This window comes from Schistocerca americana, chromosome X (genome assembly GCF_021461395.2).
Source record: "Schistocerca americana isolate TAMUIC-IGC-003095 chromosome X, iqSchAmer2.1, whole genome shotgun sequence".
NCBI classification, from domain to species: Eukaryota; Metazoa; Arthropoda; class Insecta; order Orthoptera; family Acrididae; genus Schistocerca; species Schistocerca americana.
Window position 1 is genome coordinate 178,387,985 of NC_060130.1, and position 17,348 is coordinate 178,405,332.

At 40.7% G+C, this 17,348-nt stretch overlaps 1 protein-coding gene across 1 annotated transcript in view; it reads left to right on the forward strand.

Moving 5' to 3' along the window:
• Positions 1 to 17,348, forward strand: part of LOC124556558 (RNA-binding protein with serine-rich domain 1-like) — a 107,802-nt gene that overhangs the window by 86,101 nt on the left and 4,353 nt on the right. Inside the window, exon 8 of the mRNA XM_047130514.1 lies at positions 7,759 to 7,885. Within this exon, the coding sequence (XP_046986470.1) occupies positions 7,759 to 7,885 (127 nt within the window). The remainder of the gene's footprint in view (positions 1 to 7,758; positions 7,886 to 17,348) is intronic.

Consider the following 17,348-nt stretch of genomic DNA (forward strand, 5'->3'; position numbering starts at 1 on the left):
GATTGCCATCCCATTTTGCATATCTTATGCATGGCACTCTCTCCCCTATTTCATGACAATACAAAATGAGCTGCCCTTCTTAGCACTTTTTCTATGCCCTCCATCAATCCTAACTGATGCAGATGGTAACACTCTCTTAAAGTTGTAGTCTTGTTTTTAGCCAGGAGGCATGAAATGTTTCTTAAGTGGCTCTTTCATGCTCAATATTATTGCAACAATAATATTGCATGAGGGCTATTTTTTTTCTTCTGATTGTTTGTGAAATGAAAACCACAGTGAAAATAATTTTTTTATTTTATTTTATTTGAAAGATTTAGCTACATCTTCTATCTGCTTCTGTACACAGTTGCCAGTCTGATCTGGACATTTGTTGTAGTGTGGTACCAACTTTCCAATACACTTATCATAGAAGGCAGCCACCTGTTATTTCCACCAATTTCCTTTGCTGGTCTGTAGTTCACTGTCTGTGCCAAAATTATGTCCTCATAGCCAGCAATTCATGTGAGCAAAAGAGATGAAAATCACAGGAAGCCATATCCAGTCTGTGTGGTTGGTAACCAAACACTTCTTGTCAAAAACACTACAGGAGTGTCTTTGTTTTACCTGCAATATGTGGCTGGAAATGCTCATGAAACAGGAAACTCAGGACAGTTACATTATGTGGGCTGCATGAAATCAGACGAAACACCTTAAGAAGACTTCACACATGACAGGAGAGACTATTTTCTAGGTATCTTTATGTGTTCACTTTGCAGCCACAACTGAAAGCTGTGACGTGACACTGTTGACAGGTATACTAGAGCTATTGCACAACACAACTCCACAAAGCTTTGACAGTATTTTCACTGTAGTTTTAATTTCTCGACTGATTGGAGGTTGAAAAGAAATTATCTTCTTATGTCTGGAAGCATCAGTCAGAACTCTGCCATCATGGTGAACATATTGGCACTCAGCAATGTGCAACGTGTGTGTATTGTGATTGAACTGCTTGCCTTGCCAAACATGAGCAGAAATTATGCAGAATGGGCGAAGAAACAAATCTGAAAAGATGCAAGTCAAGCAGCATAGATTTGCAAATCATGACAACAACTATTTACAAACTAAATAAGTGAACTGTGTAATTTACGTGTGGTGTGTTCTATGTATTTCTCTAATGTAACAACTGTTCCAGATGGAATAAAACTGTTATATACTAATTAGTGATAGAAAGCCTGCATGATCTTATGTCTGTACTCTGAAAACTTCTGCAAGAAAAATAAACAAGTACGCTCAATGGGTAGCCGACCTGATGTTATTTGTCAGTTCTGAGAACTTAGAAGTAAAATAACCATGTCTGCTTACTGCCATGATATTCAGTTTCCTCTGCTGTTGTGGACAATGAGGTATCTGGTGTTTCCTGATCACTCAGGTATTTCATTTTTCAAAGTACAGCATGGTGCTTTTATGCAGGCTGCTCTAAATTTCCCCTTACAAACTTCTAGGACTTGTAGAGGGGACTGGGAACCCATGTCCAGTAACGTACAATTTCTGTGTTACAGCCATTTCAAAACATGTTCACAAGTCCGCAGCTCGTGGTCGTGCGGTAGCGTTCTCACTTCCCGCGCCCGGGTTCCCGGGTTCGATTCCCGGCGGGGTCAGGGATTTTCTCTGCCTCGTGATGACTGGGTGTTGTGTGATGTCCTTAGGTTAGTTAGGTTTAAGTAGTTCTAAGTTCTAGGGGACTGATGACCATAGATGTTAAGTCCCATAGTGCTCAGAGCCATTTGAACCATGTTCACAATGTAGGTATGAAGAATAAAACAGGGTAGTCATGGGGTGGGGGTGTCACTTACTGTGGATTAGCTGACGTCATTTGATGTTTGTGGTACCATTCTGACCTGGTTTGAGCCTCATTCGTGTGTCTGTGAGTGTTAGTGCAACATGGTTGAATACACATTTGCACACTACACCAACATGATCCCTTGGTACGGTGAAGCTAATGGTATTGGAAGAGTTACTCGTCACCTTTATCAAGATCATTATCCACAACATCAAACTCTGCTGCGTACTCTTTTCACCAAAATTACACAACAGCTTTGAGAATGGGATACCTTCACTGTCAGCAATTGTGACTGTGGTGCTCCAAGCAGATGCCCCCACATCTGAATTGGAAGAGGCCGTACTGCATTAAGTAGAAGAGAACGCACCAATGATACATGAACAATTACATGTGCAGTTGATGTTGGTCCCAGCACCATTTGGTATGTTCTGCATGAGCAAAAATTACATCCATACCACCTCCAAAAGGTACAGTCACTAATGCCATCCGATTTTGCACCACGTGTTGAGTTTTGTATGCAGTTTCTGCGCTGCTGCTTCAATGAGCCTGTAGTATTTCCTTGACACATTCTCTTCACACATGAATGTAAATTTACTAGGGATTGTGTTCTAAAGTCTGGAAACAGCCAGGTCTAGGCAGATGAAAACCCACATGCCATTCATGTCCATTGATTACCACGCAGATTTGGTATCATTGTGTAGGCACGTATTCTGTATGGTCAGGTAATGGACCATACATGCTTCGACCTAAGCTTATGGGTAACATCTACTTGGCCTTCCTACAACAAGTACTGAGCATTTTGTTGGATTTTGTGCTATTGAATGTCTGTCCAGACAGGTGGTTTCAGCATGACAGTGCATCCACTCGCATTTCACATCGTGTTCAGAAACATCTGAACCAATGATTCAGACAAAGATGGATAGGCTGATGTGGCCCAGTTGCATAGCCTCCATGATCACTGGATTTGACTCCACTGGACTTTTTCCTGTGGGGTTGAATGGAAAGTTTGGTTTATAAGACTCCTGTAGAGACAGAAGAAGATCTGGTGGCATGAGTTTGTGGTCACTGCAGGACAGATTGTGCAGACACCAGGTATGATAGATGGTGTGTACCAGATTATCATTCATGGATACAATGTGTGCATTGAACTTAGTGATTGCCACATTGAACCTACCTCGTTGTGGATCAGAGTGCTAACTCTCCTTTGAAAATGCACAAAAAATTTTAGCTGTAAACAATAGTGCTTGCGAAAACTGATTATTTCCTTTTTGTTTCTTTGATTATCAATGAGTGAAATTATAAAACAAGTGATGTTCTGGGCCATAACTAATGAATTACTTGTAAAAGTGGCCGCGTTACCAACACATTTCCAAATAGTCGTAGTGTGGAAATGGTACGTTTCTGGATGTGGTTTCCAATTTAAAATACACTCCTGGAAATTGAAATAAGAACACCGTGAATTCATTGTCCCAGGAAGGGGAACTTTATTGACGCATTCCTGGGGTCAGATACATCACATGATCACACTGACAGAACCACAGGCACATAGATACAGGCAACAGAGCATGCACAATGTCGGCACTAGTACAGTGTATATCCACCTTTCGCAGCAATGCAGGCTGCTATTCTCCCATGGAGACGATCGTAGAGATGCTGGATGTAGTCCTGTGGAACGGCTTGCCATGCCATTTCCACCTGGCGCCTCAGTTGGACCAGCGTTCGTGCTGGACGTGCAGACCGCGTGAGACGACGCTTCATCCAGTCCCAAACATGCTCAATGGGGGACAGATCCCGAGATCTTGCTGGCCAGGGTAGTTGACTTACACCTTCTAGAGCATGTTGGGTGGCACGGGATACATGCGGACGTGCATTGTCCTGTTGGAACAGCAAGTTCCCTTGCCGGTCTAGGAATGGTAGAACGATGGGTTCGATGACGGTTTGGATGTACCGTGCACTATTCAGTGTCCCCTCGACGATCATCAGTGGTGTACGGCCAGTGTAGGAGATCGCTCCCCACACCATGATGCCGGGTGTTGGCCCTGTGTGCCTCGGTCGTATGCAGTCCTGATTGTGGCGCTCACCTGCACGGCGCCAAACACGCATACGACCATCATTGGCACCAAGGCAGAAGCGACTCTCATCGCTGAAGACGACACGTCTCCATTCGTCCCTCCATTCATGCCTGTCGCGACACCACTGGAGGCGGGCTGCACGATGTTGGGGCGTGAGCGGAAGACGGCCTAACGGTGTGCGGGACCGTAGCCCAGCTTCATGGAGACGGTTGCGAATGGTCCTCGCCGATACCCCAGGAGCAACAGTGTCCCTAATTTGCTGGGAAGTGGCGGTGCGGTCCCCTACGGCACTGCGTAGGATCCTACGGTCTTGGCGTGCATCCGTGCGTCGTTGCGGTCCGGTCCCAGGTCGACAGGCACGTGCACCTTCCGCCGACCACTGGCGACAACATCGATGTACTGTGGAGACCTCACGCCCCACGTGTTGAGCAATTTGGCGGTACGTCCACCCGGCCTCCCGCATGCCCACTATACGCCCTCGCTCAAAGTCCGTCAACTGCACATACGGTTCACGTCCACGCTGTCGGGGCATGCTACCAGTGTTAAAGACTGCGATGGAGCTCCGTATGCCACAGCAAATTGGCTGACACTGACGGCGGCGGTGCACAAATGCTGCGCAGCTAGCGCCATTCGACGGCCAACACCGCGGTTCCTGGTGTGTCCGCTGTGCCGTGCGTGTGATCATTGCTTGTACAGCCCTCTCGCAGTGTCCGGAGCAAGTATGGTGGGCCTGACACACCGGTGTCAATGTGTTCTTTTTTCCATTTCCAGGAGTGTATTATCTCCTTAGTTCCCTCTACAAGTCCTAGAAGTTTGTGATGGGAATTTTAGAGCACCCTCTATAAATATTTTTAGAGCTCTGCAGTCGTTTTCATTATATTGTGCAAATCGTCAATACCAATCTCAGTCAGTCAAATTTATTGTGCGGTACTCAGTATTGCACCTTTAGAGGCAAGGCCTGCTAGGTCTGTCTCATTACCAATGGAAGGGCCACTGAAGGAACCAGGGAAGTCAATTTTTATGAAACTTGAGAAAAGGCAATTTTAATGTTTGAACTGTGATTACGTCATTGTATAAGAACTTGTGACACTTTTGTTTCCTACATTAAACATCCTGGGGGCATCAAATGTGGAAATAGGGTTACTGGCATTTGGAGTGTTCCTAGAATGAGGTAATTTCTCAAAATGCAGTCAATGTCACTCTGTAAGAGGAAAGAAACAGGTAAACCAAGCAATAATTCCATAATAATCATGAGTAAAGAAATTCTTGCTTGTGATAAAGCAGCGATAGTACTCACATCACCTATATGTAGCTGTGGAGCAGATGACTGAAGAATTCCATAGCACCAGGATGGCAAAACTTCATCAGGTTTTGCAAATCTTTACATTTTAGGTTGGAAATTGGGAGGAGATCTAGAAAAAAGATCATAATTGTTGACATTAGATTACTTCGAACAGAAGATAACTGCAGAGCTGATGTAGAATAGGTAAGTAAGGAATTCTGCAGTTACATACCATTATAAAGAGATATGGGCAGTTCAGACAGCCTGTCTGCTGGTTGACATTGTCATAGTGTCCCTATGATGTCATTTTGCATTTTTCTGTAATAAATTGTTTGAAATTTCAGCATTCTTACAGTGGCTGGATTCAGATGATATTATGGTAATAGGATGTGTTTTGAAAGGGCATTTTGCACCAAACTTGGAGTCAAACAGTGTTTTCCTTTTCTTGATTAACAATGACCACAGTCAAAGGAGATGGCTTACATCTCGATTCTTCTATCTGTTCTTAGAAATCTTGAGGTGTTTCCAGGGCCACACACGGGGGATGTAATTGTCATCTTCTTCAGGCCATTAATTTGATTGACAGTTACATAACGAATGGATGGAAACATTATGAAATTTTTATTTTGACCATCCAGCAGAATTACTAAGTATACAGGATGTCCCAGGAGAAATTGTCTATACTCACGGATCTGACGACATTCACACCAAGAAAGTGCAATAAGCATGAGCTGTAAAAGGCAGATCTTAAGAGCCATTTAGCACCTGTTCATCTTTGCTATTGTAAAACAAATCTCTTCTACTGAACAAGTTCTTATAGCCCTTAAAGTATGCATTTTAGAGCCCATATTTACTAGACCTTTTTACTTCAAATGATTGTTCCTGCCATATCCCTGAATATTGACCAGTCTTCCTATGACACCCTGTATGAGCTCTTCAGTGTCCTCATTCAAGGCACGAGTGGTGAAGTGAAAAAGAACATGGCTATTGAACAAATATATCAAATGTTGGTGCTTAAAGTAAATGGCATTGGTTGCTATATTTGTCAGGACTCCATTTTTTGCAAACTATGCAAGTAGCCACCTTTTTGTTTTTTCTGTGCCTCCAATTGACTGGGAGGGGGGATGATAGGAGAGATTTTACATAAGAATTGTTTGCTCTACGCTGCTGTGGCCGGATGAGTCACAACTGACTTGCCTGCTTCTTTCCCCTGAAAAATTGACTCACCTGGTTCTTTTCCCTTACAGCAAAGCATTGAATGCTAATATCTCTGAACATGTGAGGTTGTTTTCCCTCGCAACAGCAGTGTATAATTAGTCTGAATTGAACTGTAGCAATAACTCAATTTAAAAAAAAAGTGACTTACCTGATTTTTTTTCCTCTGACCCTTCAACTGAAGGCAGTCCCTGAAATTTTTTATTATAAATACAAGGCTGTTCTTTTAGCTATTTACCACTTCCCCATGAAATGTTCATGGGTCTGGGCACAGTCCACCATTCACCATCAAATAACTGCTTGAAGAATCAGATTTTCACTCTGCAGTGGAGTGTGCACTGATATGAAACTTCCTGACAGATTAAAACTGTGTGCCAGACTGAGAATCGAACTCAGACCTTTGCCTTTCGCGGGCAAGTGCTCTACCAACTGAGCTACCCAAGCATGACTCATGACTCGTCCTCACAGCTTCAATTCTGCCAGTACATGTCCTGAGTTCGAGTCTCGGTCCAGGACAGAGTTTTAATTTGTCAGGAAGTTTCAGACAACTGCTTGTTAAATTGGGGTTGTCTTGCAGACTAAACTGATAACAGAAATAACTGGCATGCCGAGAGAGGACTAGTCCTACCACTCCATCACCAGCACAATTCACATTGGGCTTATTAAGCTGGTAGGTAGTTGCCAACTCAGCTTCCAGATAGCAGCTAACTCCTCCAGCAAGATACCGCAGCGGGTCACAAGCCATAGCCATGTGTACTTTTGAAAACTAAATGTGAACGTAGCTCTTGCAAAGACAAAAGGAAGTAGAATATTCAAGTAAAAAGCTAGGTGATGTTTAGATCCAAGCAGAACAACTAACTGTACAGCCCAGACTTGCAGGTGCAGCTACTGCAAGTTATGCTGCTAATTAGAACGGGTGCCTCAAGAGCTGGTATTGCTGTATCACAAACATGCTTGCTGTCCAAAAGGTGATAACGCAGCACTCTATGTGCAGCAGAAGAAGCTGATGATGGTGGTGATGGAGATGAACGGTTGTTGTCTTCATCATCTTTTCTGTTTCTGTTTTCTTTTCTTGTCTTCTCCATTTTTTCTTTGGTGATTTATTTTTTTTGTCCCATCTCACTTATATCTATTGTCCTCCTCCTCCTCCTCCTCCTCCTACTCCTCCTCCTCCTCCTTCATCGTTATCATTGCAGTAACCATCTGTAGCAATTGTTGCTGTGTATAATGCTTCAATTTCTGCTACTCTATTTCATCATTTTTCATTCTGAATTCTATTTAAAACATAGATTGTTATCAGATCAATAACATTTCTGTGCTTGTTTGTAAATTATGTAATTCATCTTGGGATTATATTTTAAAATTTACAGGTCAGATAGATGGCCAGGAGATCACTGCTGCTCTGGTGCTGATGCCACCCAAACCAAGACCACCTCCACCTCGTCGCAGTCCTCCTCCCCGCAGACCTGTGCATCGTTGGCCTCGTACACCACCAAGGTGAACATTGAACAGTGACGTAATGTATATAACAACTACTGAAATGTTGTAATTGTTCTCTGGAAGCGTTATTGTAGGTAGAGATTCAGTATTTACAATTAATGTATTATACAAGTGCCAGAAATCACAGCTGTAGGTTCTGATGTAATGGAATATTTCCATGAAAAAACAACTCTTTCCCTTTCTGTTCGTTTTCTTTTTCTCCTTTGTGTATTGATTTCTTTATTCAACCCTTCTCACTATATATAAACAACAATAACAATACTGCATGAGGAAAAGGAAATATATAAAACTGACTGTTCAAAGTTTTTGGGTGTGTATATGGATCAGAACTTGAATAGAAGTCATTTATTATAGTCTATAATTTATAGATCTTCATCAACATTTTCTCTGTGTTTAATTGCTGATTTATGTGATCAAAGTGTTAGATAATTAGCTTGCTACGCATAATTCCATTCATTGTCATATGGAATAATTTTTTGGGACAATTTCACACATGTGCAGAAAGTAATCACTGCACAGAATTGTGTTGTAAGGGCATCACCAGGTGTCCAAGCAACTATTAAAAAATTAGGCGTACAAATGACAATTTCATAAGACATTGACTTTCTTATGCTTGTTGTGAAGAATCAGGTATGGTTTGAAACTAATAGTAGCATTCATAAGTATAACACTAGGAATGAAAATAGCCTACACTATCCACAATTTAACCTTACACTTGCACAGAAAGTATCAAAGTTTGTAACCCTAAACGTATTTCATCACTTCTCTTGTGACTTTTTGCTCACATACACACATCAAACGCTTTGCAATATATTTGACATATTTCACACATTTGTATACAGGGTGATTATAATTAAAGTTAAACTTTCAAACTGCAACACCACTGGTAGAATGACATCAGATTGCAACGGAATATCATTGGAGAAGGGGGAAAACATATGGCAGAAGAAAAATAAATAGTTACAAAATGTAGCAACAGATGGTGCTGCAAGCATCATAATTTAATAGTGGTTGACTACAAATGACAAATGAATCGTACAACAATGCCTAAGGTGTATGTTTGACGTTAAACAAGCTGTACTACTCAGTGTACATGGGTGTACAGGTGTTATACTGTTAGGCCGTGTCCTACACGAGCGTCAGAAGCGACCAACAGCGAGCAATTTCTGGATGCGCGACACTCCAGTGACAAGCAGCAGCACCGGGTGAAAAGCTTGGGTGTCCTGCGTGCTGGCTGCTTAAAGCCCACCAGCTGTTTCTATAAAACGGCACCCCCAAACTGTGGAATATTGTAGCTGGAGAGTAAGGCTACAAAATTGCCATATTTACTCGAATCTAAGCCGTTTTTTTTTCCGATTTTTGTAATCCAAAAAACCGCCTGCGGCTTAGAATCGAGTGCAAAGCAAGCGGGAGTTCTGAAAAATGTTGGTGGGTGCCGCCACAACTAACTTCTGCCGTCGAATATATGTAGCGCCACACAGGCATGCTTTGTAGGCACAAAGATACATACTGGCACCAAAATCTCTGCGTCAGTAAATAAATTAAAAAAAAAAAGTGGAAGACGAGCCTTTTTCCTCCGCCCAGAGTTTCGACCACTGCATTTTGGTACATTATCCAACGAAGTAAATACAAATTCTGTATTGTTGATCTTCGAATGTAGCAGCATTTCAATGTACTACGAAAATCCGACTGGCAAGACTGTTTGAATTTTTTCCTACCTGTGAGAAGAGATGGTTGCTAATAGGAGCTTTTATGAATTGTGAATCACATGTAGTATTCTCTTCGCCATAAGATTAATACGAATATAAACATTTTGCCATGTATTGTTTCGTGTTTGCTACTATCTCATTTAAATCCTGTCTGCCTAATAAACTACGAAACTAGAGTGAGACAACAGCAAACGGGGAAGAATATACATATCATGTCATGTTTATATTCGTATTATGCTTATGCCTGATAGTGATACAGTCAGAAATGAAGCACGGCAACTGACTAGATTTTTAAATCTAAGATGTCTCTTTCCTGTGCAGAATGTAATGAACTAAAGAGGCGCCTGCAAAGATTTTGGAACGGAGAAAAATTTTCGCTAAAATTTCGTTCAGAACATCATCTATCATACGCAGTCTGTTATTTGGTTCTTGTTGATCATTATCAAAGAAAGCAGTAGTGTAAGTAACAACGAATGTTTCGCTAATGAGGCGACTCCTCTCTATTTTTTATTTGCAAGCGGCGGTAGCACGCACAAAAGCAAGCCACGCCGCGAGCGGCGACAGGCCGTAAACACGCACTATCAGAATGCGACAAACAATGCATGACACAGTGCTGTAATGCATTTTCAGCTTGGAGTGACGTAAACACCTATAATAAAGAGAACGGCACTTATCAGATCAAAGAAAAATAAGCAATCAATTCAAACCAGATGAAGCACGTGAAAAAGGAAGGATATCCGTATAAATACGGACGGAGCGCGTGACGCGTAGCAATGGCTACCTGGTAAACCGTAACTGCTAAGCTTACGACTCGAACCAAACTACTGCAGCTGTATCGTCATTCATTCGACCTAAATTGTGTCTCATATTACAACTAGACGAACTTTGTTTCGATTTGGAGGTGCGACCTAAAACTTTTCTCTCCCCTTGAATTTCGAGTCTCAAATTTCAGGTGCGGCTTAGATTCGGGAAAAATTTTTTTCCTTGATTTCGAGTCTCATTTTTCAGGTGCGGCTTAGATTCGAGTGCGGCTTAGATTCGAGTAAATACGGTAGGTTTACTTAAGAAAATAAAGCGAAAATGCTTTTCATGAAATTTACAAAGGGAGGAATCTCCATGGAGAATTTCACAAATATCATCAACTATGAAGATCACCAGACAAATTCTTCGAATACACATGAATGAGCAGAGGAGCATTTGACTTACCTCATCAATAAATTAAATATGAATGTTTTTTACATGATCAGCCAATAAATGCAGAAGAATGACTGACTACTTGACTAACTACCCTACATATACACATAGATACACAAATTGACAATCGAAAATAATGTGTAGGTGTGGTGTAGCGGTAGCATCGCAGTTGGAGATGACGTGCTCCAAAAGGTTCCTCGGTTCGATCCTGGGTTCTACATACATTTTAACTGACACAGTTACAATTCTGTATACTAAGTTTTATGGATACTGTTTGCACTGCATTGCTAAGTATATTTTTGAGGTCTTGCCAAAGAACTTTAAGTGTTTACACACCTATCCCAGTATATCACACAAATTAAATTCTTAATAAATTCAGTGAACCATGAAATTTTACAGATATTTGATGTTGCGAACTCTAATTCATCAGCAGTCAGTATTAAGGCCAAGCGTTTCAATTAATCTAAATAGTCTGTAAAAGTAAGGCATACAAAATTTTAGAAAAGAAAGGCAAACATTTGGTGTAACGATTTGTCTAAAAGTATGAAATGAAAAATATTATGGAGACATTTTGTGCACCTCATTTTCTGTTCACGATTTCGAGCATCATTCAAAGTCACAAATAACGTTTCTCTAATCTACTTATTTCTTTTTCACAAGTCATTTCATAAAATATTTGACTGATTTCCCTGGTTTTTTTTTCTTTTTTTTTTCCCAGAAGGCATGATCTTACTGACACCTTGTTTGCTTTCCTAATGTACTTGATTCGAAGGAAGCCTTTTTGACATTTAAATGCCGCACCAATGTATCTTTTTAATTGCCTTGAACAGATGAAATTTTTGACACTTCATTTACATAGCTTGGCAGCAGCTTTTCGAGAAATATTTCAATTCTTCCTCAACTCATTAATTAAGCTTTTGTTAATTACCCTGATTACTTTCAAGCAGTTAAATATTTTCATGCAAAACTAGACCTCACACTGGTCACTTTGGTACCTCGTTTACCTGTTTCTCTCCCTTTGTTTGGCTATGAAAATTTGGACAAAACCTCATGGTGTAATTTATGAAGAGTCTTGTTTTTGCTCTACTCACGCATTTACAAAAATGTATCAAGTGTTAATCATATGATAAAATAGTCCTTTCTGCATGCTGTCATCTTCAAAAATCGTTGTTTCGATATCTTGAACCATTTATGAGATGCGACGATTTTTACTACCACTTGATTCCTGAAGCGCAGGAAAGGTCTGTCGATACAACAACCAATGTCTCAAGAATGAAAAGAGATGTCATTCTGGTCTCAGCTTTAAATACAATTTAGATGTATTAGTTACATTTCATATGCAATAATGTATGGCCTTAAATGAACTATACGGAAAGTCTACGCAATGTGATTTTACCTCTGCAAATTTGAAAATAAATTCAGCCCTTTATTGTTTAAAGATATCAAGCTATAAGATGCGGAAGATTCAAATTTGTTTTCTTAAAATCGGATGATAAGTATTTCATAGCTGCCGTCGCATCCGCTCCATTGCTTTGCCGAGAAGACCCGTGGCTGTCGCTCTCAGTCACATGTGCTACAGCAACAAGGTTCAAATACGTTTGAATTCAAATGTCGCCAGTTGCAGCGGGAGACAGGCAGTGACATAGATGTCGCTCACGTAGGACACTTCCGTAACTATACCTGTTGTTGTGTTTTGTTGCCTGAAGCTGTCGCGTGCTGTTGGTCGTTTCTGTCACTTGTAGGATGTGGCCTTAGTTAAGAAAGCCCATCCACCATGGCAAGGTCATATCACATCGGATGGGAAAAAGCGGTTTTTAATTGTCCTAAGACCAAAAACTGCATAAAAAGCATCACTGACGTTGGTTTTTAATTGTCCTGAGGCCAAAAACCGCATAAGAAATATTAATCAAACTCAAATTGGATTATTAATTTCCATGTGACTGGTGCAAATCATGTTCGATATGCTGTCCACCGTTTTCTGCAACAAGGTGAAATCGAGAAACAACATGATCGAAGTGTTTCCGGGGTCATGTTCAGACTGTGTTGTGTATTGTGTGCCTTCAATGCAGCTAAGTTTGCAATCAGAATACTGAACACAACATCTTTCTGATAGCCCCACAGCCAGAAGTCACACAAATTAAACCGAGCGAGGTGGCGCAGTGGTTAGACACTGGACTCGCATTCGGGAGGACGACGGTTCAATTCCGCGTCCGGTCATCCTGATTTAGGTTTTCCGTGATTTCCCTAAATCGCTCCAGGCAAATGCCGGGATGGTTCCTTTCAATGGGCACGGCCGACTTCCTTTCCCGTCCTTCCCTAATCCGATGAGACCGATGACCTCGCTATCTGGTCTCCTTTCCCAAACAACCCAACCCCACACAAATTAAGATCAGGTGATCATCGGGACGGCCAGGCTGTAGGGAAATGGTGGATGATAATTCTAGCATTTCCGAAATGGTGCTTTAGCAACTGCTTAACTGGATTTGCAATGTGCGGAAGTGCGCCATCTTGCATAAAAATGATCCCCTCCACACTTCCGCACTGTTGGAGAGCTCGAATGACGTGGTTGCGCAAAAGACACTCATTGTGCTTACCAGTGACGGTACAGGTAACAGGACCGGAAGCACGTCTCTCTTCGAAAAAATTTGGCCCTATAATAAATGATGCTGTAAACCCGCACCACACTTTGACCTTGTCAGGATGAAGTGGTACTGGTTGATTTGCGTGTGGATTTTTCGTTGCCATGTTCCACAATTCTGTGTATTGACTTATCCTGTCAGAGGGAAGTGGGCTTTGTCTGTCCACAAAATCTTCCACGGCCAATCATTGTCCACTTCCATGCGAGCAAGAAATTCTAAAGCAAAGATCTCTCTTGCTGTCAGGTCAATAGGAACTCCCCATGCGTTCAACTTTATCGAGTATTGCATTTTTCTAGACACCAGGTACATTCTTACTACTCAGTCGAAGTGTGTCAGCTACATTTATACCTCTTTCTTCATAAAGTGACACAAATGCATGCTGTTGTAGTAATTGCCCATCCAGAGCATATGGCCTAAGTTGAAAAGAGGCTTGACAAGTTTTATTATGAAACAGATTCATATTCTGCGACTATCACTGATGTCAGCTGTTTGCAACACATGAAAATTTGTGCTGGATCCAGATTTCCTGCTGTACGCCAGGGGTCGCCTTAACCACTTCAGCTATTCAAGCCCAATTTCATGACCAATCCAAACTTACGTATGTCACATAGGCACAACGCTTATGCTCACACAATTTGTGATTCCCGCAGTGGGAGACAAATATTGTATCATCATTTTAGCCCATTGAGTCATGGATACATCATTGATGGTTACAATGTCTGTGTTTATTCAGTATCTGAACCTTCACAATATAATGTCCTTAAGACATAGACGTTGTAACCATCAATTATGTCAAGAAGTTTTATTTCAACCTGACTTGTTTTCAGGGTAACTACAGAAAGAAATTTTGTTTCCATCTCTGTGGAACTGCTGTATAAATAACAAATTGCCACAAATATCCTGTGGATGATTCACAGATCTCTAGGTTCATCCACAGACATGATTTCTCCCATGCCGAATGAATTTTTAAATGTATCGTTCAAGTGCTGAATGATTAAGCCAACTTGAACAATCTTTTGTTTCCCTCAAATGCATGCAGTTCCTTGTTACAAAATGAAGGAATATACAAAGTAGTTCAGATTTGTCTTAGTGCATAGCCCGGTGAAAAGTGGCATGTTAAAAAGTGGATGCATGCTAAAATAATATTTTTATGGATGGCTTCTGAATAATTTCTATCAACATCTGCAGTGCCAAGAAAAAACGTAAAGGTCATCTGCATCAACATCTACCAAGTTACAAAGCCTAGAACACTGTTGGATATCAGTCTGTTTCTGAATAAAATCTGCAGGATAATGGTTAGTTTCACACACAAATGTTTCTACAATTTGTTGTGCCAAAATAAAGCTTCAATGCTTCAGCTACAAAATTTACCTGTTTCACATGTCCATTTTGTGAAATGGTAATATGTACGTCCCATAGGAGGGTGATCTCTGCATCTCCCGGACACTCATTTTCTGTCACACCCTCCTGATGCACGTGGTGAGTCATTAGCAGCTAATATTTCTCCTGTCATAATTGTTAACACAACACTTTCAAATGACCCTTACTAGAGACTGAACTTGCAACCTTGCACTCTTTGAGTTCCTTGTAAGAGAAGTCCATGTAAACGTATGTCTGAAAATTATTTGTTCTTGAAGAAAACTTGTAACAAATGCCCAGAATACCCTTTGCTTGCTCCTACACATGCATGCTCTGCCACAATATTTTGTGCATAGGTTAAATCCTCGTGGTTCAATTCAGGCTATATAGAGTGACTCAAAAGTCGGTTAACATTTGAAAACACACTAATTCACGGAATAATGTCTGAAATGACATGGGATGTTATTGAAACCAAAAAAGAGTGGAAAAACTGGCCAACAGATGTTGCTTTCTTTGGGGAAATGTGGCGTGGTGCTTTCCAAACTGTCAGCATGAGGGTGCAAGGTAGTATGCCAGTATGTTACGGAATCACATCATCCCTAGCCTGACCTATAAACACCTGCGGGAAGGTACGACTTTTATGCAGGATTGCACTCCGTCCCATATCGCTACATGTGTTGAAAGATCTCTTGCCCACGTCTTTTGTTGAGGATCACATGCTGAGTCACCACTGCCATCATACTGGCCTCCCAGGTCCCCAGAACTCAAACTGTGCGATTATTGGCTGTGGGTTTACCTGAAGTCTTACTGCGATCACCCGACCTCATTAGGGATTCTGAAAGGGAATATTTGATGGCAGTTACTAACCATACCTGTCGATATGCTGTTCACAACATTGTCCCTCAACTAAAGGTACTGTTGATGAATGGTGGTCAACATGTGGAGCATTTGTTATAAAGAACATCATCTTTGCTAAAAATCAATTGTTATGCTAATTATTGCGTTTGTATCATATGAAGTGCCATCTGTTGGTCATTTTGTGCACATTTTTTTAAAATTTCAATAAAACAACATGTCATTTCAAGCATGTGCATCAATTTTTACCTCCCTACCTACATTATTCCATGACATATTCAATTTTCAAATGTTAACGGACTTTTGAGTCATCCCGTACATCAACAGAAATGTAAGGATGTTGAAATTGTTGGTGACTGTCAGGTGGGTCATTTTTTCTCCCTGCTGCCTACAAGGACTTGATTCACAATAAACTTTTCTAGGTTTCGTTCAGTGACCCTGCATGAATCATATGGTTTATACATGATGGGCACCAAGCAGCCACTACTAATTACATGCTGTGTAGAAATCATAATGTTATGGCACCTGTGGAATCCCTCTCAGATTGATGCACCAAGCAACAGCGTGTATTGCTTGGGCCTTAAACTGGGCCTGATCGTAGGAAAACGTACATCACTGACAGTGTTTCAGTAATGTTAAAAAAGAAGGATCTGCAAAAACTTGCACAACATATTCTGCATATGCTCTGATGAGTGCATTTGTGTCTATGAGCAACAATCAGTAATTATTTTTTAGTTGCTTTCTGGGAGCTGCGCTGTTGACATAGTGCATGTGTCCAAGCTTAAAAAAGTTTATGCTGTTTTTGTATTTAAAAAAAAGAATAATGATATTAACATGAGTAAGTATAAACTTGAAGAAAGATGAAGAGAAACAAGTTTTCTCCTAATATCAGTCATTTTCATTTCAAGAGTTTTACATCTATATCTATTAAAACTAAATTAGACTGAGAAATTTAATTCTTTTGTTGTAAGGTAATAATTACGCCATCCAGACACACCTCCCAAGCTGATTCAGCTTTTCACAAGCTGCTTCTGTGGTGTGCTTCACCTTTGATTGCTTTCCCTCAGTAGCTGCACTTTTAGTGTCCAGTGTCTTGCTGTAATTTTTGGTTAATAATAAGTATGAAATGATGGATGCAACATTGCACCAATTAACCTGATGCTTTTACACCTGTATTGACACGTGTGTTATTTTGGTGAAAAGCTTTTCTAAGGTAATGTATATAGCAGCAGCATATTTCTAGTATATTTTTTGTATAAACTCCTGACAAAAACACAACACAAAGAAAAATTCATGTAGCTATTCACAGCACAGTGGTATTACCAAAATGAACCTTACTCGCGGACTAACTTTCTATTGTTTGCGTGTTGATAACTATACAGGGAACGCCTGGTTAATTGTCCAGCACTCCTACTTTTTAGAAGAGCTTATGAATAATTATTGAAATTTGCTATTAGGTTTTACTTTATTACAAGAATGCTAGCAAAAGAAGTTGAAATAGAGTTGCTGTGATGCAGGAAGTAATCTGGCTTAATTATGAAATGGGTAACTGTAAAATTGACAAAATTGTATGTACTATTTGTTGAACACTATGTATACTCCCAAGGGAATTCCCAGTTACCACCAAAAATGGACCATAATATGTAATTTTCTAGATCGATCTCACAAGGTCTCCTAATGAAAGTGGACATTTTTGTTATCAGA